The sequence below is a fragment of the Balaenoptera acutorostrata genome, chromosome 7 (assembly GCF_949987535.1).
Source record: "Balaenoptera acutorostrata chromosome 7, mBalAcu1.1, whole genome shotgun sequence".
NCBI classification, from domain to species: domain Eukaryota; kingdom Metazoa; phylum Chordata; class Mammalia; order Artiodactyla; family Balaenopteridae; genus Balaenoptera; species Balaenoptera acutorostrata.
Window position 1 is genome coordinate 76,286,760 of NC_080070.1, and position 25,768 is coordinate 76,312,527.

Below are 25,768 nucleotides of genomic sequence, written 5' to 3' on the forward strand. Positions count from 1 at the left end.
AGGCTTTAAAAAAAAAAGTACAAATAGGATATATTGGGAGTCTGGGATTGTCATGTACACACTGCTATATTTAAAATAGATAACAAGGACCTACTGTAAAAAAAAAAAAAAGAAAAAATGAAATTAAAAAAATAAAAATAGATTTGGAATTATTGAAAATTAACATAGGTATTAAATATGTACAGTCTTGTGTATTAATTATACTTCAGTAAAGCTGTGAAAAATTAACACAGAAATAATTTCTGAGAAAAACTACCAAGATGGACAGTAGGTGTACGACATTACATGTTACGAAATTATCCCAAGTTAAACTTGAAAGGGAGAGCTTCCCTGGTGGCGCAGTGGTTGAGAGCCCACCTGCCAGTGCAGGGGACACAGGTTCGAGCCCTGGTCCGGGAAGATACCACATGCCGCGGAGCAACTAAGCCCGTGCGCCACAGCTGCTGAGCCTGCGCTCTGGAGCCTGCAAGCCACAACTACTGAGCCCACGTGCCACAACGACGGAAGCCCGCGTGCCTAGAGCCCGAGCTCCGTAACAAGAGAAGCCACCACAAGGAGAGGCCTGCGCACCACAACGAAGAGTAGCCCCCACTTGCTGCAACTAGAGAAAGCCCGCGAGCAGCAATGAAGACCCATTGCAGCCAAAAATAAATAAATAAAATAAATAAATTTATAAAAAAAAAAAAACTTGAAAGGGAAACTATTTTCCTTTTTTTTTTTTTATAATCTGCCTCCTTTTCCTTTCTTGAATACAATACTCTTGAAAGACTGAATTCAAAAGTACAGATATATAGTCATCTTTGCTGGTCTTGGGGAGGTGTAAAATCCTATGTAACCCTTAAAGTGTTTGATTTCATTCTGGCCTCCAGGCATTGGTTTTCATTCAAACTTTGCTGTCATTTTCAACAACGGGGACATGCTGGGCATTTGCTTGAACAGTCAGGTGGCCAGGGTACTTGGTGTGGCAGCGATTGCCCCTGCTGGAGAACCAGGACACCAAGTAGAAGAGATTGGTTTGTGCTTCTGTGCTTACAGTGAGCCATCACAGAGAGTAGAAATTAAACACTTTTTCTTAATGTAAGGAAAAAACAGTTTCTGCTTTGCATTCGATTATGCATTGGCTTCAACAATGTTTTCCAAAGCAGATTAGTGGGGAAACCTTGGATGTATAACCATTGGATACTGGCACTTTGCTTATTTTTATTTTTGCTTTCACCATGATTGGCTGTAAATTGACTACAAATGGGATCAACCGGTTTTCATTAAGGGGCCAAATGTAGCAGGAAGGAGGTTCTCCACTCCCAGCTCTAAAAGTGAAAAATACAGCATCGCATCACCGTCACTGTGGCCACACCAGCACCGGCAGCCATCTCCTCCCGGGTCACCCCCCCACCCCACACTGCCACCCCCCCCAAAAGAAAACTGGAGATAAATGAATGGCAGAATAAATAATTTATGCTAATGAAATTACTGCAATTAGTAGTTCTACAATGACCCTTTTAAAAGCCACAGCTGTTAATGTCAGGAAGTGCTGTCACTACTGACCTTATCATAAGAGAAAGTGACAAATTGAGAATGCCGGGAAGACCAGTCATCAAAGAGGTCTGTTCTGGAACGATTAGAGTTTTCTGAAAAACAGTGTGAATTACAACCAGCTGCTCCCTGGCTCTGCAAGTCTCCCATGCTGGGCCATTTTGTTAAGTCCGATAACAATAGTTATTTTGCCCCATTGAGACAAGTTGTCTCGGGCCACTTCCAGCTCTACCGGAAACCACTTCTTCCATCGCGGATTTACAAATGAAACTGTTGTTAAAGAAAGCTTTTCAGGGCAGCCGAGGAACCTCCTCATAAGGATCATGGTTGGGCAGAGGCCAGGTTTTGTGGGGTTTTTTTTTTTTCTTTTCTGCAAGGAGGTTGCACTTGGCTGGGGACATATTTATATTTTAGAAATATACATGCTGGCTTTTAGTCTCATTAAAACCACACAGGACAGGCGTGAATTTCTGCCCATGTTTATATTGTCGTCAAGTTCTCTAAAAAATAAAATCCCTAAGGGGATATGATTTATATGGTGTTGCTTAACTTGCTTATAAATTTATATTCTGAATTCACTACTTGGTAATGTACATACGTCTCAGATCTAGTAGAAACAAAGAATATTCAGGACTTGTATCATTCTGTATTTAACTTTTGCTTTCAAAACATTTTCGTTACTAGCGCAATAGATTTTTAATATGCAGAACAGTCCGGTATGTACATATCTTAAACCCAGTCAAGCGTTTTCCGTGAGGTTGAAGAGCCAAGTGTTTAGAAATTGCTTTGGAGCCGTTCTTCTCCGACAAGAATCTGCCTGTCTCTCCTCGCACCCCAGGTTGTGATATTAATGGCGCAGGTTTGAAACGTTTAACTGCATCACCAGCCGCTTGTGTGCAATTTCCCCAAAGCTGTCTGAGCTTTATTGACAACACTTTGCTAAATTATGTGTGACTTTCCTAAGAGTTGGTGTAGCTCATTTAATTCATATTAATTGATTTTTAGGCTCCCGTTGATTAATTGAACCTGGTTCATCTCGTACAGAATGCAATAAATAATCATTAAAATGCGGGAGATGGGAACTACTTCAGAAGTCAGAGAGGACAAAATGGAAAGAACGTCTAGTGGGGGGGGGTTCTCCAGTAAGTCTTCAAAGTAGAGTTGCTCAATTTTTTGTTTGTTTCCAAATGAGAATACATATAATCATAATATTTTTCTCCCAGGAGCAGTGACTTTTATACCTTACCCTCCAGTTTGTTTCCACATGAGTTCTTATAAAACTGTATATTTCTCAGTTTAACCTTTTTTTTTTTTTTTTTTTCAGTGACTGTTGGTTTTCTTTGGCTGACGTTTAGCTTGAAAGCAACACCAAAAATACTTCTCTGAGTACTGGGTCTCAATTTCTCCATTTTCTCTTGCACACGCTTGATAAAAATCAAGTCGTGAAAAGCAGTGCTTCTGTCGCATCTTGGCTTTTGGGTTGGTATGTGGAGCACGTACAAATCCTTTGGCCTACTTGGCAAAGAAGAGGTTACAAAGCTGAAAGGTTTCTTGTCATCTCTGCAATTCCGTGGACATCTCTGAAAGACTAAGTTTTCCTAGAAACTAAGCTGTTCTGGCTTTTAGAAAATAAATACTGCATAATTTCGCTGATTTTTCTTCTTTTATAAATTTGCATTTTTGTTTTCATTTGAGAGAATTTCATGTGAATTGCCATGTGTATGTTTCAGCCCCTGGATAAAGATTCTATTAGCCTCTTCATGGTACACGTTCACACTAGCGTAAACGAAATGAGTAGCAGGTATTACCAGAATGAGAGAAGACACAACTATACCACCCCAAAGAGTTTTCTGGAACAAATATCACTGTTTAAGAACCTGTTGAAGAAGAAACAAAACGAGATATCCCAGAAGAAAGAGCACTTGGTGAATGGCATCCAGAAGCTAAAAACCACAGCCTCTCAGGTATGACCAGGGTATGTTACTACTGAGTGAAATCAGTGCTCCTAAAATTAAAAAATACATTTGCTTTTGAAGCAGCATTTTAACCCACTTGTATAAGATGCATAGTGCTAAAATTTACAGTTTAATGCTGGATACAGAGAACACACAGTTCCTGCTTTCCTAAGGCTGGAAAGGGATCAGCCAGTTACACTATCACAGCTGGTTTGGAGAGAGCCCTTTGGTTGTTGGCCTGACTCCGTGCCGGGCGGTGTCAAGATGTTGAACAGAGCAGGCCCAGCTGATTCCCCTCTCCTCTCCCACTGCTTTGATGCTCTGGGCTTATCATCAGGAACTTTGTCACAGGACAATGGAAATCAGATCCCTCTTGGTCTCAGATTCTCAACCCCCCAGTGAAGGCAGCATTTCCTGGCCGATGCTGTGATAATGGGTGTTGTGATTGGGGTCCCTAAGTATAGCAGTCTTCTCTGGCCTTGGTGTCTGATCTGCTCCCTTTAGCCAGTATCTCTCTTAGGTGAAAGTATCCAGTGTTGCTTTCATCCTCAACCATAAGGCCTCCACTACCTTGAAGGACGGCACCTCTAACCTCCTGGAGTCAATCAGGAGGGAATTAGCATAGGATGTTAATCATGTGTGGGTCTGCACACGTATTATCAGATTTTATGGTTAAAAATCAAACAAGTTTATGAAGTAGGTGTTCCTACTGAAATTTTACACATAAGGCTTAAAGAGTTGAAGGCCACAGAGCCCATGAGTTTTGAGTTGGAGCCCAGATCTCTGTAAAGCCCGTAGTTCCAAGCTGCCTCTCTGTGACTGGTAAAAGAAATTAGAATGAGAGAAGACAAAGACTTTGGAGATGGGCCAGCCAGGCTCTAGAGCTAGAGGAAAAAAACAATCCTCACCTCAAGGCCAGAAACTCCCGGGGCCTTTTCAGAGCATTTGTCATCGGGTTGTACACCCATATGCTTTTCAAGAAATTGGGCCGGTTTTCCCCCCAAGAGTGCTGGTGGCCCATCCATGCCTAGGCTGGAAATGAGACAGAGCCTGGCTGGGGGAGTGTATGTTGGTGACTTTCACCCTGAAGGACTCTCTGGCCGTGTCCTTCCAGTATGTCTGAAGACCAAAGCATCACTTGCCTCTTTCCCCCTTCATTTCATACACCAGGAATGGCTCTTTGGTGAAACACTGTGATCTGTGCTGAGCAGTGAGTAGACGGACCACGACTGGGAAAGAGAAACCGGAGTGAGGAGGTTTCCACGACAGTTTCCAAGACTGAGTGTTGCAAAGAATAGTTGCTGGAAAACCCCCAAAGAATATATTCTTATATGTGCATCGTTTCCTTCACTTTCAAAGAATGTCTTTCTTTGCCCTCTCTTTTTATATATGTTTTATCTTACTCTTTTTGCCTTCTTTCTCTTTCATTTGTCTTCCCTCTCCCTGTGCCTCCAGTTCCATCTCACTTGAATCTAAACCCTTTTCCCTAGTAAAGACTTTTTGCTAGGAGTCCTGTTAAGCTAAAAGTGGAAGAGATCTGTGTCCCAGAGCATTTATGTCCCTCTGAATGATGACTCAAAATGAGCTTGTTGACTTTGCCCCAGGAGATGACAGTGTTGGCTAAACTGAACTCAGTACCGGTGGGGCCTTTGCCACACTGCGAGAGTTTTCTCCCCGAATGACAGAGACTAAAGCACGGGGAGTAGCATACTGGTTCATCTCAGTGGTGGCAGCATATCAGTCACAGAGAAGAAGAGAAAGTCTGTGGTTTCCTGACAGTCATCTCAGTTGTGTGTTGTTGAGCTGGGGGTTGGGGAGAGGAAGAAAGAAAGGGACAGGTGACTCATGGTGTCTGCCATGTTCACAGCTGTTTGGGGTCTCCTTATTCCCCCTGGCTAGAAACAATAGGCAGAAAGTCTGAGAAGATACACAAGGTCTTGATGGAAGGACTACTGATGATTTCTTGCCATTAGGTGTTTGTGCATGTGGTTGGAATATCTAATAGCATCTTAAGAGTTTTTAAAATCAATTTATTATGAAGAGGAAGCATAGTCTCCTATGTGGACAACCAGAAAGCCTGACAGTGTAAGATCAGGTGGTGTGCAGAGCAAGATGTCTTCATCTTGGAGCGTGTGCCCTTGCAGCAGTCCCGCAGAGCTGGATATCCATGCCGTCTGAAGTATGTCCAAACCGTAGCGCTGTTCATGCATTGCAGCAAAGCCCTAAACCCCTTCTATAGCCAGGTAGCCCCTCTGCAGATTTAGCGTAGGTCGTAATAGAGAGCCCAAGTGAATTCTCTTCATCGATAAGGCTCGCATCCAGGGCTTGAGATGCTTTGGATATTTCAGACCTAACAGCTTCCTTAGAGATTGAAATCAGGGCTTGAAATAAGTTTCCTCCTAATCTCTTGGATGATGATTTTGATTATGGCCTAACATGTGACTAGTTTCACACGGCTAAAAAGAAGAGAGAAGCAAACATGACTGTGCAGTGTGACCCTGAGTTCATAGAGAGGCTAAAAAAATCAGTCTTAGCTTAAACTCTAGTAGTACAGGTAGCAGTCCCAGTACCAGTTGTGCCTTTTAGGGTAGAGTGTAAACAACCCATGTTGGCGGGGAGGTTACAGGCGTCCTTGGATATAGCAGTGGAGTGGGGTTCCACAAGATGAAATTCCTGAAGTGTTTTTAGCAATGGAGTCAAAATAAATGGTTGTGATTGTTCTTTGTGATTAAAAAAAAAAGAACACAAACAGTAATATTTATACCCCACAGGGGGCATGAGTGACACATGCTCGGGTGACATGTGCTCAGGTGGGGACAGCTGGTGGTGCTTCCCTGAGCTGAGAAGATAAATGTCTAGTTGGTGCTGACGTAAGTTAATGACTTTTTCCGCAAAACCATTGGAAAACATTATTCTGTTGATTCCTGTGTTTTAAAAAAAATGCATTTTTTTTTAAAGACAGGGGCTGCATTTTTTCACATGGAATTAAAGTCAAATCAGGGTAGAAACAGACGCAAGATAGAAATTGCTAGGCATCCCTGAATTCACTTTAAAAAATAAGCTATATCTGATGTTTGTTGTTACTGACACAGGTTTCTTCAAAGTCATGACTTTTCTTTTAGGTAGGGGATCTGAAAGCCAGACTCGCCTCTCAAGAAGCTGAGTTACAACTGAGAAATCACGATGCTGAAGCTCTGATCACAAAGATCGGGCTTCAGACAGAGAAAGTGAGCCGGGAAAAGGCCATCGCGGATGCCGAGGAGAGAAAGGTCAGGCTAATTCCACCATTTAGCGTACAGAGCTATATTTAGCACAAAATAAACCTTTGTAGGTGAACAGTTTTGAACAACTTCCTCTCCAGGGAGCGTAAAATCTAAAGAATTATTATAGTTACACATGTAACAGCATTTCACACCATGATTACCACTTGACCTTTCTTTACATTATGCATTTTCCCAACCTTTTAGCTCTTTTAATGATATGAAAGAACAATAAATACTGAGCTCATTCAAGCATATAATGGATGTGGATCTTGAACATCAGGCCTATTTGTAATACAGTAAAGGTCAGGAAGTCACCTCGGAGGTTTCTAAAGCTTTTCAGTTTTTAGGCAAATTGAACAACTCAATTGTTAACAAAGCCCATTCCGTCACTTTGCAAGATGGTTTTCGAATTTTGCATTTTAATAATACCACTTGAGTTTATTATTATGTCCTGAGCTAAATTTGTTCTTTTTCAGTCAGTGGAGGCCCTGGCATTCTGTATGATGTTTTATTGTTGGAAACACTTACTTTTAAGATTATATAGATTCTGCTTTCTTTGTACTTGGGTTTCCAGTAATTCTGAAATAAATATAAGTTATATTGTCATCTTCTCTTACCAAAACTTCAGCTACAAGTAGAAGGTATTTTATTTTTGTGTATCTCACTTCCCAAAATAACTATAGCAAACAGAATGATTACTAAATATTTGTTTAAAAATTGAATGACTGTATATGTGCAAGGTCAGTTATCTTATTTTAGAGAAAAGATTATAATCAGGGCTTAGTTAATTACAAAATGTAAATTTTGACTCCCATAGCCTGTGAATCAGTAGCCATTATGCTATTATTCTGCATTAACGATATGAGAAAATATTTGTGTTTTTCCAGTGATGTTGCCCTTCATTAATAGGCAGTTGAGTTGTTTTCCTTTTGTTGTAATGTGTATTGAGCATGTTTGCCTTTAGCTTGCGCAACTAAAGACTTTAAAAGCATATTGAAAGTCAAAATGCTAAATAAATGATTTTTTAAAAAAACTTATTTTTGAAGTTAAAGATAAGGCATGTTTGGCATGGCCAAGAGGCATATAATTCCTAATTCTGGTAATAAATATTTCCATTGAGTTTCAGATAAGTGGAAGATATCCTTAAAAGTATATTTTTATATTAAGTAATTAGGTCTCACATATGGTGTGATTATCATAAGCTAATTCCACCCAGGGGATGTTTTTCAGGCGTTACACAAATTTGTCATACTCCAATAATTACTATATCATAACCCATCTCTACAGATCTTAAAATATGACAAGTACTCTGGAGGACTTTTCACATTTTTGCATGTGAATTTCTAAGGTAAAATTATCCTCACAAAGGGGGAAAAATGTTTTAGCAAATTAGAACTCATCTGACAGGTTGTTTCATGAAGTTCTCCAAACATGGAAAGGACACATAGTCTTTTGTATATCTAATCCATACCAAGAAATAAAAATAATACTTAAAATTATTTTCATTTTATCCATGAGGCTTAATTTAGTTATAAATAACAAATATTGTCTGAGCACCTATTTTTTGCCTGGCACTTTTCTAGGTTCTTGAGGATATATGTATATGATATGCAAGGTGCCTGCACGTAGCTTACATTGTAATGGGAAAGACAGGAGACAAGTGACATGTTGATAGACGAGGTATTTTGGGTTAGCAAGAAGGGCTATGATGAAAGTCAAATGATGTTATGGTGGAAAGAACTCTTTTAAGTTGGTGGTCATGGAAGGAGAATCTATTTGTAATTAAACTATGTAGAGTCAAGGAATTAATCAAGACCAAGTATGTGCTATGGGCTCGCATTGGTCATATGTTCATCAATGTGCTAGATTCTATGTGGTTATTAAAAAAGGGTGTATATGGTCTCTGTGATTCTATGAAATTGGGGTCTCAAGATTTAATACATAAGAAGTAATTAAAAAGTAACAAAAGTACATTGCCACATTTAATATGGCTAAACAAATATTGGGGTTTAGAGGCTGCCTTGCTGTGCATCTTGACAACCCATGTAGAGAAGCTGGTTGAAATTGTTGCTTCAGGTTTATAAAATCATCGAGGGCTATTCAAATCATGGGCATTGCCAGCAGTGACTTCAAGTAACACAAGCACCATTAAGCTTGTGAAAATTAGATCTTCCATCTTTGTTTCACTTATCAGCTCCAAATTCTAAGGATCCTCTGATCCCTTTCAAACTGCTTTCTTTGTTGAATAGTAATCCTCATGAGTGAAAGTGCCTTCCAAATTGCAGAGCTCATATAATCTCTTCAAAAGGTGGACATCCACCCTGATTTTGAATGATCTTCAGTTTTTTAATGTTTCTTTTCTAAAGATGGGTGGGGCTGAATTTTGGAGGACCATCAGGAATTTCTTAAAGACAGGTGAGAGCCATGTACTTGTTAGCTAAGGCTGCCATAACAAAGTATCAGGGACTGGGAGGGTTAAACAACAGAAATTTATTTTCTCAGCGTTCTGGAGTCTGGAAGTCCAAGGTCAGGGTGTTGGCAGATTTGGTTTCTCCAGAGGCCTCTCTCCGCTGGGCTTGCAGACGGCCACCTTCTCTCTCTGTCCTCATATGCCCTTCCCTCTGTGCACACACCCCTGCCAACTCTTGTGTGTAACCAGATTTCCTCCTCTTATAAGGACATTAGTCAGATTAGATTAAGCCCCACCCTAACAGGCTTGTTTTAATTTAATCATCTCTTTAAAGGCCCTCTCTGTAAATATGATCACATTCAGAGGTCCGGGGGTTAAGGCTTCAACCTGAGAATTTTGAGTGGACACAGTTCAACCCATAACAAGCAGTTATTGTGACTTTATCCTCTTGTGACCGCCACTAAATTTCATGAACCATCTGCAAGGAGCTTTTGACTAGCAGAGGGCAGAAAAATTCTGGTGTACCCAAGCATGGGACTGTCTCCAAATCAGCTTTAACGGACGATGGTAGAGGGAAAGCACATACTCTAAGCCATCTGTGTAGCTCTTCCACCTTCTCCAGGTTGGGCCTCACTAACCAGTCCCCAGGAACCTTGTTTGGGGTGGGGGAGGGCAGAGGAAATTGCACAGTGAGGCTTCCCAAGTCCCTGAGATACAAAGCATTTTCACAACTCTAGTGTAGTTGCACTTAGGGTGAGAGGGATTGGGAATGAGAAATAAGTTGACCAACCTAGAGTATTTTTTTCATTTGCATTTGTGGGGTTTTAGTTATTAAATGTTCTAGATTGCTCTGCTTATCAAAATTACCCAAAGGAATAATACTCCATTAACAGTAAAGGAGTTAGAGGGAGAAGACTCTATGACCCCCAGTCTCATAGAAATAGCATTTAGAAGAAATACTCTCTAAGGTTTCTTCTAAGTATTAAAAAACTATGATCCTGAGTCCAGTTTAAAATGATGTTATTACAAATGGTCACAAACAGCATGTGTAGATTTAGTATATCCTTAAGGAAAATAAATAAGCCTGATGTAATAACTCACTCAAATACAGCCTCTGTTTCATCCGTAGCAGTATTCTCCAGCACATTGAAAATGTATAATAGTATCCTTAGAGTTTTCATGGTCCATTCCTGGCAGTTTTGAGGATTGTGGTTTTAGAGCAGTTCTCCGTAAGCATGCAGTTTCCTCACAGATGTTAACAGTAGCCCGTAAGTATTGGCCGGAGGTCAGATATCTACCATGGACCAATTATGTTCATAAAAGGTGCAGTACATAGCAAAATAACGGTTAATCAGGAGAAGGGTAATTACTGCTAATAAAGCTGTGGTAGACAACAAAATTTGTTGTGAGCAGTGTGTACGTTTATGGGTACAGTTTTAAACCTGTTCAATCCAAACACATCTGAACAAATGCACTTTTGTTCACACTTGATCATTCACAATCGCCATCACATCAGCAACCATCCCATATGCTGACTGGATCCTGATGCCCAGCGCCACAGCTTTGAAAGTCACATTTCTGCTGAGGACAAAGATTTTATTCTTCCTGGACATTCGAGTTCTATCAGTGTTCTAAAGGGAGGAGGATGGAAACCCCAAAGGTTCTCATTTTGGCTTGGTTTGAGTTTACCAACATGACTTCCCTATATGCATATTATATGTGTTCATGCCAGGGGGCTAATGCAAGACCCTCTTTGGCATGTGAATAGTGTCCCTGGACCCTCAACAGTAGAGCGGACAGCAAACATCACGGTCCCATTGCCACAGACAGACCTGGGTTGTTGCAGCTGTAGTTTCTTACCAGGTCCTTAGAGAAACCAAGAATTAGTCTTCATAAAAATTTTTTCTATGATCAAGCATGCATGGGATAGAACAATATCTTCTATCCTGTTGAACAGAAAAGCTTCACATTTATTCTTAAAAATTAGTTAACATGGCTTTTAGGTAACGTAAATGCGAGTAATCAGGTAATGTAGGCAAGCTAAATGTAAGGAAAAATTAGAGAATTTTAGCAAAAATATTTTGTGGTCTAGGTTACTGAGCCAGCTTGGATTTTCACTTGTTCAGGACTCGCTGAAAAAGAAAACTGAAGAACAGAGGAATTGCTTAATCTTGCATTTATTAATAATGGCACCTTGTAATTAAGATAGAGCCTGTCTTGGAGCATTTTGATATTTGAATCCATTTGTGTTGAGATTTGTGTTGTGTGTTTTGTGTGTGTGCAAAGCTTTGTGTATACACTGTGCCTGAAGGGAAGTTAGTCTCTACAAGCAAATTCCTCCCCTGTTCAAATACAGACGAATTATTGAACAGTGCCTCTGAGGCAGCCTGCATTTTTCAATAGAGATATCTGAGGTGATAATTTGTGTATGTGGGTTTCTGTGTTTTTCCTCTTTGATTAGGTGACAGCTATTCAGACTGAAGTGTCCCAGAAACAGAAGGAGTGTGAGGCCGACTTACTGAAGGCTGAGCCCGCGCTGGTGGCTGCGACAGCTGCTCTCAATACACTCAACAGGGTAAGGATGATTCCTTGGCTCAGGGTTTCCTCAAAATAATATTTGGAGGTTATTAGTTTGAATAACTGAACTAAGGGTGAAATTCATGCAACCAAAGAGTTTTGAAAAAGGAAAGAAAGTTCCGTTAAATGTTGCAGTTGAAACAAATATTTGAGGTCATCATTCTAGTTGACCTTCCTTTCCCATCTGGGAGTTTGTCCTTCTTCACCCCAACAAGCGGTCTCCTTTTGAATACTTCCACTGCCATGCAGTTTATACTCTTGTGAAAGGCAGTTCTATTGTTAGCAATTGGATTCGGCCCAAATCCAGTGATTCATATTATGTGTTGCTTTAAGAACCAAGTGAGGGATTCTCTATTTCCTCTGGATATAAAAAAATAGTATTAATGAGAGACCCTCAAGAAAAGAACAACAGGCTGGAATCAAAGACACCTAGGTTTGACCTACACCGTTTTTCCTGGCTTCACGTTATTAGCAAAACCTCACTGAGCATTCGAATTCCCATAAGAGAAAATAATCTGTGATGGTCAGAAGGAGAGATGGAATTATGGACAATGTCATTCTAAGAGCCTACAGCTGGTCTTGCCCCTGGGTTCTACTAGGCCTCTGGGGTGAATCCTAGGGCATTACTAGGCCTGAGGATCTTAACTTCAGCTTCAAAGAGGAAAGGATCCAGACTTTCACTGCTCTTCAGAGAAATATTCAATTCGTTTCTCTAAGTATTCTTTTGAAGAAAGTAATTTTGACTGTGAACAGCAAATGATTATCTTCATGGAAGTTTCTTATAGTATTACCATAAAGCTGAACAATTTAAAAGAACATAAATATACCATGATGGAAGATTGATTATTCTGCATTCAAATATCCTGCTGCCATTAAAATTATATTGTTGAATCCTAGCTAGCAAGAAAATGTTCATGATGTATTAAGTGAATAAAGCAGATTATAAAATAGGATTTAGTGTAACTTTTTTTTTTATAAGAATATGTTTGTGCATAGGAAAAAATTGGGAAAAAAGAATAATAGTAACTGATTATCTCTGAGTAATGGAATTTTGTGTTTTCCTCTTTCTGAGCACTAGAATGTTTATTTTCTTCTCTGTGCTTTGCACTGGCAACTTTTCCTCTGAAGATATTATTATTTACTCAGTCAAAATAAATTAATATCACTTAAATATAAAGCTCAGTATATTTATAAATGATGAAAGAGTCTTGGTTACCCAGCTCTCAATTAGCATTAGCATATTTTAAGTTTTTGCTTTTGCTCTTGTTTTCACACCCTTTCTGTTCTTTGCAGTTATTTCCTAAATAAATAGCCAGTTTATGGTAATGGAGGAGAATCAGATTCAACACTTGATGAGGTTTTATAAGCAAGAGTGTATAATATAGCTCAGGAAATTTCACAGGAAATCCTTTTTTAAAAAAACTTGTATCATGAACCTACATATACTTCTTATAGATACTAATTCTTTTTTTTTTTTTTTTTTTAATGGAATCATACACTATGTGGTCTCTTGTGTCTGGCTTATCTTGCTTAGCACGTTTTTTGTTTGTTTTTTTTTTAACATACTTTGAATTTTATTTATTTATTTATTTTTGGCTGTGTTGGGTCTTCGTTTCTGTGCGAGGGCTTTCTCTAGTTGCGGCAAGTGGGGGCCACTCTTCATTGCGGTGCGCGGGCCTCTCACTATTGCGGCCTCTCTTGTTGCGGAGCACAGGCTCCAGACGCTCAGGCTCAGTAGTTGTGGCTCACGGGCCCAGTTGCTCCACGGCATGTGGGATCTTCCCAGACCAGGGCTCGAACCCGTGTCCCCTGCATTGGCAGGTAGACTCTCAACCACTGCGCCACCAGGGAAGCCCTAGATACTAATTCTTGCTCCAAAGTGTTTGTCCTGATACTGGTGATTTATCCCATTAATACCATCTGTTGAGTAAATCAAGATTCTGACCTGCGGAGGTTAAGGAGGAATGCAGAAAGGAGGTTCAGCCTATGCGGGCATCTTCCCAGTTGATAGTCATTATAGTGTAATAGAAGATGGTTTTTGTGCATGTAAAGCAGAAAAACAAAACTAAGAGACTCTGAACTAAGGGACTCTGTTTCTGGGAGGGCCTGGTTAAAAGGCAAATATATTCCATAGGTGGGATAGACCCATAAATACCTTAAAACCTATATGTTTATGAAATTCCCTGGACTCAGTGTGCAAGGCTCTGCAGGACTGGTAAATCAGGCAGATAAATTTACTTGGAAGCCAGAAAGGGCAGTGATGTTTCCGAAGTACCAGAAAAGCGCCCAGCAAGAACTGAACCTCCTGGAGTTCCACGGTGGTGGACCCCCGGGTGGGCAGCAAAAACTGCCCAACCGAGACTGGTGTGAAAAGGAGAGGGTGGAAAAGACCAGCCACTGAAGACCAGCTTGAAGACCTAACAGCTGGTCTTGAGAAACCAGACCTCTCCTGGTCTTGAGAGTGTGTGTGCTTTTCTTCAGGTCAATCTCACTGAGCTGAAAGCCTTTCCCAGCCCTCCAAATGCAGTTACCAACGTTACTGCAGCCGTGATGGTCCTTCTGGCTCCCCGGGGCAGAGTGCCAAAAGACCGGAGTTGGAAAGCAGCTAAAGTCTTCATGGGAAAGGTATCAGGCAGCCCGGCAACATGAAAATCCCAACAATTTCTCTGTTCAGTTCTGTGGTTATACTTGACAGCAGGGGTGGGGGAAGGATGGAGTGGGAGTTTGGGATTAGCAGATAATAATTATTATATATATAGAATGGATAAACAACAGAGTCCTAGTGTATAGCACAGGGAACTATATTCCATGTCCTGTGATAAAGCAAAATGGAAAAGAATGTGTATATATGTATAACTGAATCACTTTGCTGTTCAGCAGAAATTAACACAACATTGTAAATCAACTATACTTCAAAAAAATAAATGTTTTAAAAAACATACAATTTGAGGAGAAAAGAGGAAAGCTATAACATTCCCAACTGTTAAAAAAAAAAAATCATCTTCATATTTGCTAAGTGTAATCTGCTGTATGTTCTCTACACTTAGAATTTTTGTTTGCCAAGTTGTAGATTAGCGTAGGGTTGTAGCACACCTAAGTCAACACCAGCAGCCGTTGGAAGGTTGCCAATTATTTTCAAAATTATGAAAGCAGTTAAGTGTAGGAGGGAGAAAATTACATGGATTTCTTATGCTGGAAAAATGTTACTAATGTACAAGAAGGTAAAGTAAAGGGATTTTGAGGTATGTGTTTTTCTTTTTCTTTTCTGCCTTTCTTTTCTTCAAAATGTGAATGCCTCCTGTGCAGGGACTGAATATTTTACCCTGGGATAGAAGGGATTTTAAAAGTGTCCATTGCTAATTCTAACTTTATACTCTAAAGACTGAAAAAGTCAAACAGTGGGATAAATGGAGCTTGCCAATTTTGCCTTTGTAATGTGAGTCCTAAAAGCTGATTTTAACTTTTGATCTTGGAATTTTCTCTGCAGCCCAAATGGCTCATTGCAATAATTCTTTTTGCCTTACAGGTGGATGATTTTTTGCAAGCGTTAATTAACTATGACAAAGAGCACATTCCAGAGAACTGTCTAAAAGTGGTGAATGAACAGTATTTGAAAGACCCAGAGTTCAACCCAAACCTGATTCGGACCAAATCTTTTGCAGCAGCTGGTCTCTGTGCCTGGGTCATCAACATCATTAAGTTCTATGAGGTATATCAGTTGTGATCAGGTGGTTTACGGGTGTTATTCAGGAAGGGCTGTACATATATTAATTTCTAGGCCAGCAAAAAATGTAAAATAATTTAATATTATCTGAATAAGATAAAGTTCTAAGAATGAGACATGAAGGTGTCAGATTAAACAGAATTCTCTACAGGAGGATATTTTAAATGTTGGAAACTATCTTTTTTTAGGGTAGAGTGAGTAGCTTTTTAAAAAATTAATTAATTGATTGATTTTATTTTTGGCTGCGTTGGGTCTTTGTTGCTGCATGCAAGCTTTCTTTAATTACGGTGAGGGGCTACTCTTCGTTGCGGTGCATGGGCCTCTCATTGCGGTGGCTTCTCTTGCTGTGGAGCACGGGCTCTAGGCCCGTGGGCTTCAGTAGTTATGGCTCGCGGGCTCAGTAGCTGTGGCTCGTGGGCTGTAGAGCGCAGGCTCAGTAGTTGCGGCCCACGGGCTTAGTTGCTCCGTGGCATTTGGGATCTTCCCGGACCAGGGTTCGAACCCGTGTCCCCTGCCTTGGCAGGCAGATTCTTAACCATTGCACCACCAGGGAAGCCCGAGTGAGTAGCTTCTTTAGATCAAATAGCAGCAATTAATTTGATTTGATTAGATAAAAGCATGTTGGGTAGATTAATTACATTTAGTTAAATTAAAATATTTCAGTTGTTGACTTGAAACAACTGCCAGTCTAAATTCATGTTTAATTAAAGTTCATCCCTGCTCTCAAAGCAAAAATTTACACCAGCTACAGTTATCTTAATGAGATGAGGAAATAACCTTTTGGGGGCTTTAGTGTTTTAATGACAAATGCATTTTTGATGGTATACGGTCTAATCTAAGGTTTGTACTTTCGGGCAGTATAGAGATAGGTAATCATTTTACTTAGTCATTTATTTATCAAATACTTGTCCGTCAGTTATGTCCCAAGAACTTTGCAAAGGACTAGATGTAAAAAGGGAACAGTACATGGCCCTCCACTGGGAGGAACTGTCTCATTTTTGTCTTGGAAGGTTGTGTGTTATACTCAAAGATGGAATTGCTGAGGAAATGCCAGTGTCATTCCCAGAATGATTTTCAGAAAATTGGATTATGTCCTTTACACGGGAGACCCACAGGAATAGCACCCTGTCAGTCTCTCCCTCTCTTTAGTGGAAGCCTGCATCAGGCAAGATTGCAGACAGATCACAGCTGATGGGCAGCCTCTCTCCATAATGACACTCCTGACCACTGTGCTGGCCTCACACCCTAGGTGAAAAGATGAGCCCAGAGCTAGATCGTGGCTGTGTTCTGTGTCATTTTGCTATAAAATAGGAAATAAAGTTTAATTTCCTTTCTCTCTCCCCAACAGGAGAATAATTGATCCACTCAAATGCTTAAACCACTCATTCAAATAACACTTAAGGTGGCCAGGAACTTAGAAAAGAAAGTGTGGTTAATACTGGGTGAGGACATCTCCCACATTCCTTTCTGGGTTCAGAGAATTTCTCTACACAGCTTTTCTGCCTTAAAGGCTAGACCTGATCCCACCTTCAGGTGTAGTTCCTATACACTACAATTGCTGATGATATGAGGATTATCTCCAAATTTTATGAAAAACTAATTTTAGTATCTTAATGGTATTTGACGTGTATAGCATTTTATGCAAGTGCTTGTAACTCTAATGTCCAGAATAAATGATTAAACAATAGAAAGCTTGGAGGACTTGGAAGGCTGTGTAGATTTTTGTTCTGCCATTAGGTAGTACCATGGCTAAGAATAAACACCAAATTTCTAGGTCACATAGAGATTTTAATTGTAAAGCTTCCAGCAAATGTAAGACTGAATGATTACTTGTCTTTGCCATCTTTATTACCTCGTGAAATAACCCCCACGTGGCTTTTCAGGTCTACTGTGATGTGGAGCCCAAACGGCAAGCATTAGCCCAAGCAAACTTAGAACTGGCTGCAGCTACTGAAAAACTAGAGGCTATCAGGAAAAAGCTGGCGGTAAGTGCAGACTCTAACACTGAAGAAGTTCCCAAGACGTGGAACCCCTCCCCGCCTTAGGATCCCACTTTCAGAGAGGGCCACCTCTGAGACCTACCAAACAGGAAGGAATTTGACCTCTCATGGATGTATTCATTTATATTCTCCTTCAGTACATATTCCTTACCTGCTGTATGCTGGACACTGAGCTGGAAAAGTGGGAACTTTGATGGTTTCTGCACTTAAGAAACTTTCATGGTCTGGTAGTAGAAAGAGTGTAGCCCACAGCGATTAAAAAGCAAGGATTCTGGAACCAAAGTGCCTGGGTTTATATCCAGGCTCCAGTATTTACTGTTTTGCCCTGCACAAGTTAGTTAACCTCCCTGAGCCTCTTTTTTCTCAACTGCGAAGGAGGTATTATAATAGCATCCACTTCTTAGGATCGTGAGGATAAAATGACAATAGTTCATATTGAGAATTTAGTAATCGATATGAATTCATATTGAGAATTTAGTAATCGATATGAATTCATATTGAGAATTTAGTAATCGATATGAATCCATATTGAGAATTTAGTAATCAGTATGAATTCATTTTGAGAATTTCGCATGGTGCCTGGCATATAGTAAGTGCTTAGAAAACACTAACTACAAATATTATCACCATGACTATTTTTACAAATATATAACCAGTCACTGCAGTCCAGTGTTATAAGTATATATGTGACTATATCTAGAATGCAGTAGGAGTGCCAAAAAAGAGCCCAGAGAGGGCTTCCCTGGTGGCGCAGTGGTTGAGAACCTGCCTGCTAATGCAGGAGACGCAGGTTCGGGCCCTGGCCTGGGAAGATCCCACGTGCCGCGGAGCGGCTGGGCCCGTGAGCCACAGTTGCTGAGCCTGCGCGTCTGGAGCCTGTGCTCCGCAGCGGGAGAGGCCGCGATGGTGAGAGGCCTGCGCAGCGCGATGAAGAGTGGCCCCCACTTGCCACAACTAGAGAAAGCCCTCGCACAGAAACGAAGACCCAGCACAGCCAAAAATAAAAATAAATAAATAAATAAATAAATTAAAAAAAAAAAAAAAAGTAACTGAAGTGAAAAACCAATTGAGGACACAAAACAAGGCAAAAATAAAAAAAAAAAAAAAAAAAAAAAACCCAGAGAAATTAGAGAAAGTTTTATAATGAAGGTGTACTTGACATGAGCTGTGAAAATTAGTTGCAAGTCACCAGGATAACTAGGTCAGGAAAGGTGTTCCTGCTAAAGAATGAAAAAAAGAGGGAAGAAGCAGTTGGTAGACTTGAAGAGTCCTAGTAGGCCAGATCCCGAAGATGGGTGTTTGGGGGAAGGTTAGGAATAGCAGGAAGTAATGGTGAGCAAAAGCAAAATATGAGCAAAAGCCTTCTCTGCCTTTCGTGCTGCAGAATTTAAATTTTATCTGACCTGTAGTATTGGGCGTTGGAAAGATTTTAGTACGTTAATGACTCACTTTTCATCGACTGAATGGAAGCTGGAGGGAGGGGGGTCTAGCTGCAGAAAGACAAGTTAGAAGCACTGCAGTGGGTCCTGTTAGGGCCTCAGCTAAGGCAGGAGCAACCACAATGGAGATGGTGAGATAGATTCAAGGCTGCTGACAGGATAGAGAGGGAGGGGGAGGCGTACAGAATAGAGATGATGAGTTGTAGGTGCCTGACAAGGTAGCATGCAGTAATGCAGTCAGAGTGATAAGGTTGTGTAACCCTGGCAACTTAGGGAAATCCTGAGAGCTTCAGTTTCTTAACTGTAACATAGTGATAATAACCGCTAACTCTCAAGGTGGGCACTTGTGATTTTTGGCTCCCCAGAAACCAGTCTACCTACTTTGGGTGATAACAGCCTGGTTTATCTCTGGGGAATTATCTTTCCTCTTTGGATACACTCAGGTAGGACTTTGACCAAGGGTACCTTTTCCTGTCATGGCTGATGACTAGATATGTGGTCCAAGTTTTGCCGATTTGATTCCCCGCCTGCCCCCCCTCCCCCCGGCTCTAGAATTTGAATCATCAGCCAAAGAATCAAACTGAAAACAGAGTTCATGCATTGTAGAGACAGTGTCCAGTTGAAACTTCCCCATAGTTGCTATTCCCAAGTCTCTCTGGAGCTCCGGGAGCCTATGTGTACTTCTCTGCCTTTCCCTTCCTTGGAAGAGCGCCCCCATTTTGAGGAAATTCCCTTCAGCCTAAATTCGCTGGAGGTGGTTTCTGTTGCTTCCCACCTATAAATTCTGGTGTATTGAGATGCCATTCAGTGTGCTGTACACAGTCGACGCTTCATAAATGTTCATTCCCACTCTCTTTGTGTAGAAAACCCAAGTGAAGATGTTGGGGGTCAGAACTAGAGTTTGAAAGAGAAGCCTGGCTCAGCAACATAGATTTGGGGGTCAGTGGTGTGAAGATCATGTGTGTAGAGAGGTTGTCCAATGGGAGTGCGAAGAGTAAGGAGCAGTGGGAGCTGAGGGCAGACCTGAAGGAGGATGCTCCCATCTTGGAGGAAATCCTGCCACGGGTCTCTGAGCAGGTGAAGTCCGCCATCACTGCACCTGGCCTCTCTGAGCAGGTGAAGTCTGCCATCACTGCACCTGGCCTCTCTGAGCAGGTGAAGTCCGCCATCACTGCAGCTGGCCGCTGGTGCTCACAGTGGCCAGGCAGCCAAGCCCAGCTTCTTATAGAACAGGACTTGAACTTGGCCTGATTATGTCTGGGGCCACTACTGTCAACAACGACGACAGCTGATTTAGACAAATTTAGGAGAAACATATCAATTTTATTAAATTTAGCTTCATTCATTGGTCAAAGCTCTCACTGTTAACTTGACTAAGACCTTTAGAAAAATGTCATCTATTATTAATGGCTTTATGTAAATATTAGAAGCAAGTTAATGTTCATGGAAAAGCAGTGAGAATGCTCATGTGTGATTCTAAAGTTCAGACTTTCTGTGGTTGTGGAACTAGTCATCTTTTGGACACAGCCTGCAACGAGCTGAAAAGAACTGCTCACCTCCGTTGATTTCAAAGACCAACAGTAGAAGCAGAGGTTCTTATATCAATCAGCTGCAAAATAAGTTTGCAGACACAGAGAAAAGAAGACAGAGTAACAATAGCAATGTCTTTCTGTAGATGGGCCCCTTCCATCCCCCTTCCAAGAATGGGTTTCCAGAGAGTAGTTATTAATGCAACAGAATCTCTGGCTGCATTTCCCTCCAACGTTCAGTTAGATGGTAGTAATGTGTCAGTGTTCATGTCCTGGTTTTGATGGTTATATTGTGGTTGTCTAGGAGAATGCCCTTTGTAGGAAATACACTACACCCTGAAGTAAAAAAAAAATAAAAATAAAAAGTTCTCTATGGAGACTGGTCATGCCAAAGTCCACGACAAACTCTGCATAGATTCTATCTGTTGGTACACAGTCAAATCAAGGTTTGAGCCCAGGTGAAATGATGTTTTTTGCTAGCTTTGCTTTCATCTCCTTCAGCCTCTCTTTTCTCCTCCCTCATGGGCTTTCCCTCCTTCTCGTCTTATGCCTCCTGTTGCCGTCTCACCTAGAAAAGCAGGGCTGTGTCTCTCACCATTTATGCTGTGATGGAAATTCATTCGTTAACCAGTATTAGTCTCTTTGTTTTTGTTCTTTCAAGTCTTTATCTCTAGTTTCAGACTAAAAGATGGCCTCATATTGAAGGTTGAGTAGAAAAAAACAAACTGCTGAGCTGGAGGGGAAGAAAGGCCATCTTGTCTTTCAAACATACAAGGCCTAAGAATGGCCATGAAAAAGTCCAGATTCGGTCTCTTTAGGGTAGTGCTTCTCAAAGCGTGTTCTCTCGACCAGTAGCAGCATCAGTGTTGCCTGGGAACTTGTTAGAAATACAGACTCTCAGATCCAGCTCAGACACACTGAATGAGGAACTCTGTCAGGGCGGCCAGGAATCTGGGTTTGATCAAACCCTCCAGGTGGTTCTGGTGCACACTTAAGTTGGAGAACACTGGTTTTTAGGGTGTCTGGTGGGCTCAGGTGTTCGGGCTAAGCCCCTCCTTCCTCACTGCATTTACTTCTAGAACCTGAAACGCCAGGGCCCGTCAGGAACTGTGAATGGACCAAGATTTTACCCTACTCACAGGCTGCCAGGTCACCTGCCACAGTTTCATAGATGCTGGCAGAAGACGTGAAACACGGGGCGCGTGGGTCAGAGAGCAGAGGACTTTGTGACCCACAGCCCATGACAGACGTGCGTGCCTCAGCTCCCTTGTCTGCCACTTCCCGTGGGAGTGACACACAGTGGACCAGCTGAGGCTGTTCACAGTGGGTTTGTGTCACAGCTGAGAAATCCCAAGCTTAGAAAACGCCCCATATAAAGAAGGCAGCGAGTCCTTTGCCCCCCAGGGAAACATCTCTTTAGTATTCTGGTCAGGAAGCAAATCTGTCCTCTGCCCTGAAAGAAACACTGTCTCTGTTTCCTAAGCCTATTTGCTGTGCAAACGTCTTGCAGAAGATAGTGCAGAACAAGAGCTGTCAGTGCCTCTTCACAAGAGGCAGAGAAACAAGTGCAAGAGCCTGTGGTCTCCCAAGACCCAGCTCCCCTTCCCAACTCTACAAAAGGAACCAGTATAACAGTTTATACCTTAGTTCTATGTATATTTAGGTCAACCCTATGAATTGGGTAACATTATTGTTTCCATTTTTTAGATGATGAAAGTGAGGCATAGAGAGCTTAAGTAGACAGCCCACCTTGAGGCTGCTTAGCTGATAGCAGAGTCCAAATATGAACTTGGGTGTCTGATACCAGAGTTTACATGAGCTTCTGTGTTTTATAAAACCGCAAGTACTTTTAATAACCTAAAATATACCTCCAGGTATTATTCATTTTTATCTGACTTCTAACCGTTGATGTGTAATATCTCCTCCATTTCTCATAAATTTGACCTATTTCGCCTGTAAATCTTAAATACGATGTATACTTTTTTCTTTTTTTTAAAGAGGTACTACTTTAATGATATAAATTAAATAATAATGTAGTAATTGGGTCATTGACAAATAGCGGCAGTCTCTAAATTATAAATATGGTATGTTCTACAAGTTTACTTATTAAAGTCTCTTGGAATTTTGCATGTATTTACAAAAACAATGTTATAAATCTTACTTAGGGTTGTTAGAACTTGCAGGTAGCAAGATGATACAGTAAGGAGTCTCCTAAGTACTTGATATCTTACTCAAGACTTTTTTGGCTATACATAATAGAAACCCACATAGCAAACCTTAAGCCAAACAGGAGACCAGGATGGCGCACGGAACTCTGAGGTAAAAAAGTGTATGACTAGGTCTCAGGAGGCATGAGATCCAGGAAACGGGGAGCTGCCGTGAACGTGTTTAGGGCTGTGTGACTTCTCACTGTGCTATCTTTTCATTCTCTCTCGTTCTCTGGTATGGTTTCCCCTGCTTTCCCGTGCCCCTGGTGGAAGATGGTCCCTCTCTAAATGAAGCCCTCCAAAATGTACACATCTTCCTGGGTCTTACGATGCTGAAGACAGTGACATACCTCTGAGTTTCAGAAGAGAAAATCTGGTTGGCCAAGCCAGGTCAGGTTGCTGAGGTCTAAAGGGGCTCTTTGTTGCCTGAGTTATAGACCACTGAGAAGTGGAATGAGAGTCAGTAGGTGGAGAACCAGAAGATGCCCCTCATCCCTAATAAAGACAGAGGGTGAGGTGTAGGCACGGGAGAGGGGACAGGGCACGCAGGGTGTGCTTGAGTCAGCAGGGCACATCCACTCACCCTGGTCGCTCTCTACACTCTGCCCAGTGCGGGAGGAAGGCGAGAAAACTGTCTGGTGGCCCTGATACATTTCTTCCCTAATGTGTGCGCTCAGGGGCAAAGGTCAAAGGAGGGAAAGAGGCTCGTTTCATTTACCTTCAGGTAGTAGGTGTTTCAAGACGATTGTGATGTTTGCACTTTATCTACAAATGGCTCACGAGTTAATTTTGACTCTTGTTTCAGGATTTGGATCGAAATCTGAGCAGACTCACAGCTTCATTTGAAAAAGCAATAGCCGAGAAAGTCCGGTGTCAAGAAGAGGTGAACCAAACCAACAAAACTATCGAACTGGCTAACAGACTTGTCAAGGAACTTGAGGCAAGTTAACCTTTTCTTCCAAAATTCTAACTGAAATATTCAGAATCAGCTTTGGGGGATTTTATCTTTATTTGTGGTCAGTAAGGTCTAACTAAACATGGAATCAACAGTAAAGGGGAATTAATCATCATTCACACTGTAGTTCTAACTTACTGAAAGGAATAAGTGATGGATTCTGTGTATTTTTCAGTGTATAGCCATGGACTCAGTGGTTTTCCTAAGATCTGTTATAAACTCAGGGCAGCTGTTAGATAACAGAGGGCTGAATCTTTTAGTACACATTTGCAATTGAGTTCTACCAATAAAACGTTACCTCAAGCTAAGCCTGCTTGGTTTATTGGTTTTCTTTGACATCTTTTTACAGGTGACTGATATGCTAATGCTAATAGTTATTCCATTAAATAAAGATTTTTAAAAATAATTCTCATTAACTTTCTCCTCTTTGAACATGAGTGGTAGAAGAACATATAGCCCTTGACATCAGTAAGTCACAGATTTTCTGCTCTCCCATGTCTAGTATATTCAGACAGTGGAATAGTATTTGACCATAAAAAGGATTGAAGTACTGATACATGCTGCAACACGGATTAACCTTGAAATATCATGTTCAACAAAAGAAGGCAGACACAAAAGGCCACATGTTTTGTGATTCCATGTATAGTAAATGGCCAGAATAGGTAAATCTATAGAGACAGAAAGAAGATTGGTGGTTGCCAGGGGTTGGACAAGGGGGCAGGAGTTTGGGAGTGACTGCTAATGGGAATAGAGTTTCTCTATTGTGTGAGGGAAACATTCTAAAATTACTAGGGATGATGGCACGGATCTGTGAATATATTAAAAACCACTCAGTTACTCAGATACTTGAAAGGATGAATTTCATGATATGTGGATTAAATCTCAATAAAACTGTTATTTTTTATTTAAGTGCTACCTAAAAATGTAGAACTGCACTATTAGAAATGCGTTTACTAGTATTTTGTTGAGGATCTATGTTCATCAGTGATATTGGCCTGTGGTTTTCTTTCTTTGTGACATCTTTCTCTGGTTTTGGTATCAGGGTGATGATGGCCTCATAGAATGAGTTGGGGAGTGTTCCTCCCTCTGCTATATTTTGAAAGAGTTTGTGAAGGATACGTGTTAGCTCTTCTCTAAATGTTTGATAGAATTCACCTGTGAAGCCATCTGGTCCTGGGCTTTTGTTTATTGGAAGATTTTTAATCACAGTCTCAATTTCAGTGCTTGTGATCAGTCTGTTCATATTTTCTTTTTCTTCCTGGTTCAGTCTTGGAAGGTTGTGCTTTTCTAAGAATTTGTCCATTTCTTCCAGATTGTCCATTTTATTGGCATAGAGTTGCTTGTAGTAATCTCTCATGATCCTTTGTATTTCTGCAGTGTCAGTTGTTACTTCTCCTTTTTCATTTCTAGTTCTATTGATTTGAGTCTTCTCCCTTTTTCTCTTGATGAGTCTGGCTAATGGTTTATCAGTTTTGTTTATCTTCTCAAAGAACCAGCTTTTAGTTTTATTGATCTTTGCTATCGTTTCCTTCATTTCTTTTTCATTTATTTCTGATCTGATCTTCATGATTTCTTTCCTTCTGCTAACTTTGGGGGTTTTTTTTGTTCTTCTTTCTCTAATTGCTTTAGGTGTAAGGTTAGGTTGTTTATTTGAGATTTTGCTTGTTTCTTGAGGTAGGATTATATTGCTATAAACTACCCTCTTAGAACGGCTTCTGCTGCATCCCATAGGTTTTGGGTCATCATGTTTTCATTGTCATTTGTTTCTAGGTAGTTTTTGATTTCCTCTTTGATTTCTTCAGTGATCTCTTGGTTATTTAATAGCATATTGTGTAGCCTCCATGTGTTTGTATTTTTTACAGATTTTTTTCCTGTAATTGATACCTAGTCTCATAGCATTGTGGTCAGAAAAGATACATGATACGATTTCAATTTTCTTAAATTTACCAGGGCTTGATTTGTGACCTGAGAAATGATCTATCCTGGAGAATGTTCCACGAGCACTTGAGAAGAAAGTGTATTCTGTTGTTTTTGGATGGAATGTCCTATAAATATCAATTCAGTCCATCTTGTTTAATGTATCATTTAAAGCTTGTGTTTCCTTATTGATTTTCATTTTGGATGATCTGTCCATTGGTGAAAGTGGGTTGTTAAAGTCTCCTACTATGATTGTGTT

The 25,768-nt window shown here is 40.8% G+C and overlaps 1 protein-coding gene across 2 annotated transcripts in view; it reads left to right on the top strand.

The window, feature by feature from the left end:
• Positions 1-25,768, top strand: part of DNAH11 (dynein axonemal heavy chain 11) — a 326,952-nt gene that overhangs the window by 216,255 nt on the left and 84,929 nt on the right. For both annotated transcript variants that reach the window (XM_057550027.1, XM_057550028.1), the window contains 7 exons: positions 3,264-3,497; positions 6,611-6,757; positions 11,623-11,736; positions 14,220-14,363; positions 15,265-15,447; positions 17,346-17,447; positions 23,443-23,581. In XM_057550027.1, coding sequence (XP_057406010.1) covers positions 3,264-3,497; positions 6,611-6,757; positions 11,623-11,736; positions 14,220-14,363; positions 15,265-15,447; positions 17,346-17,447; positions 23,443-23,581 — 1,063 coding nt within the window. The remainder of the gene's footprint in view (positions 1-3,263; positions 3,498-6,610; positions 6,758-11,622; positions 11,737-14,219; positions 14,364-15,264; positions 15,448-17,345; positions 17,448-23,442; positions 23,582-25,768) is intronic.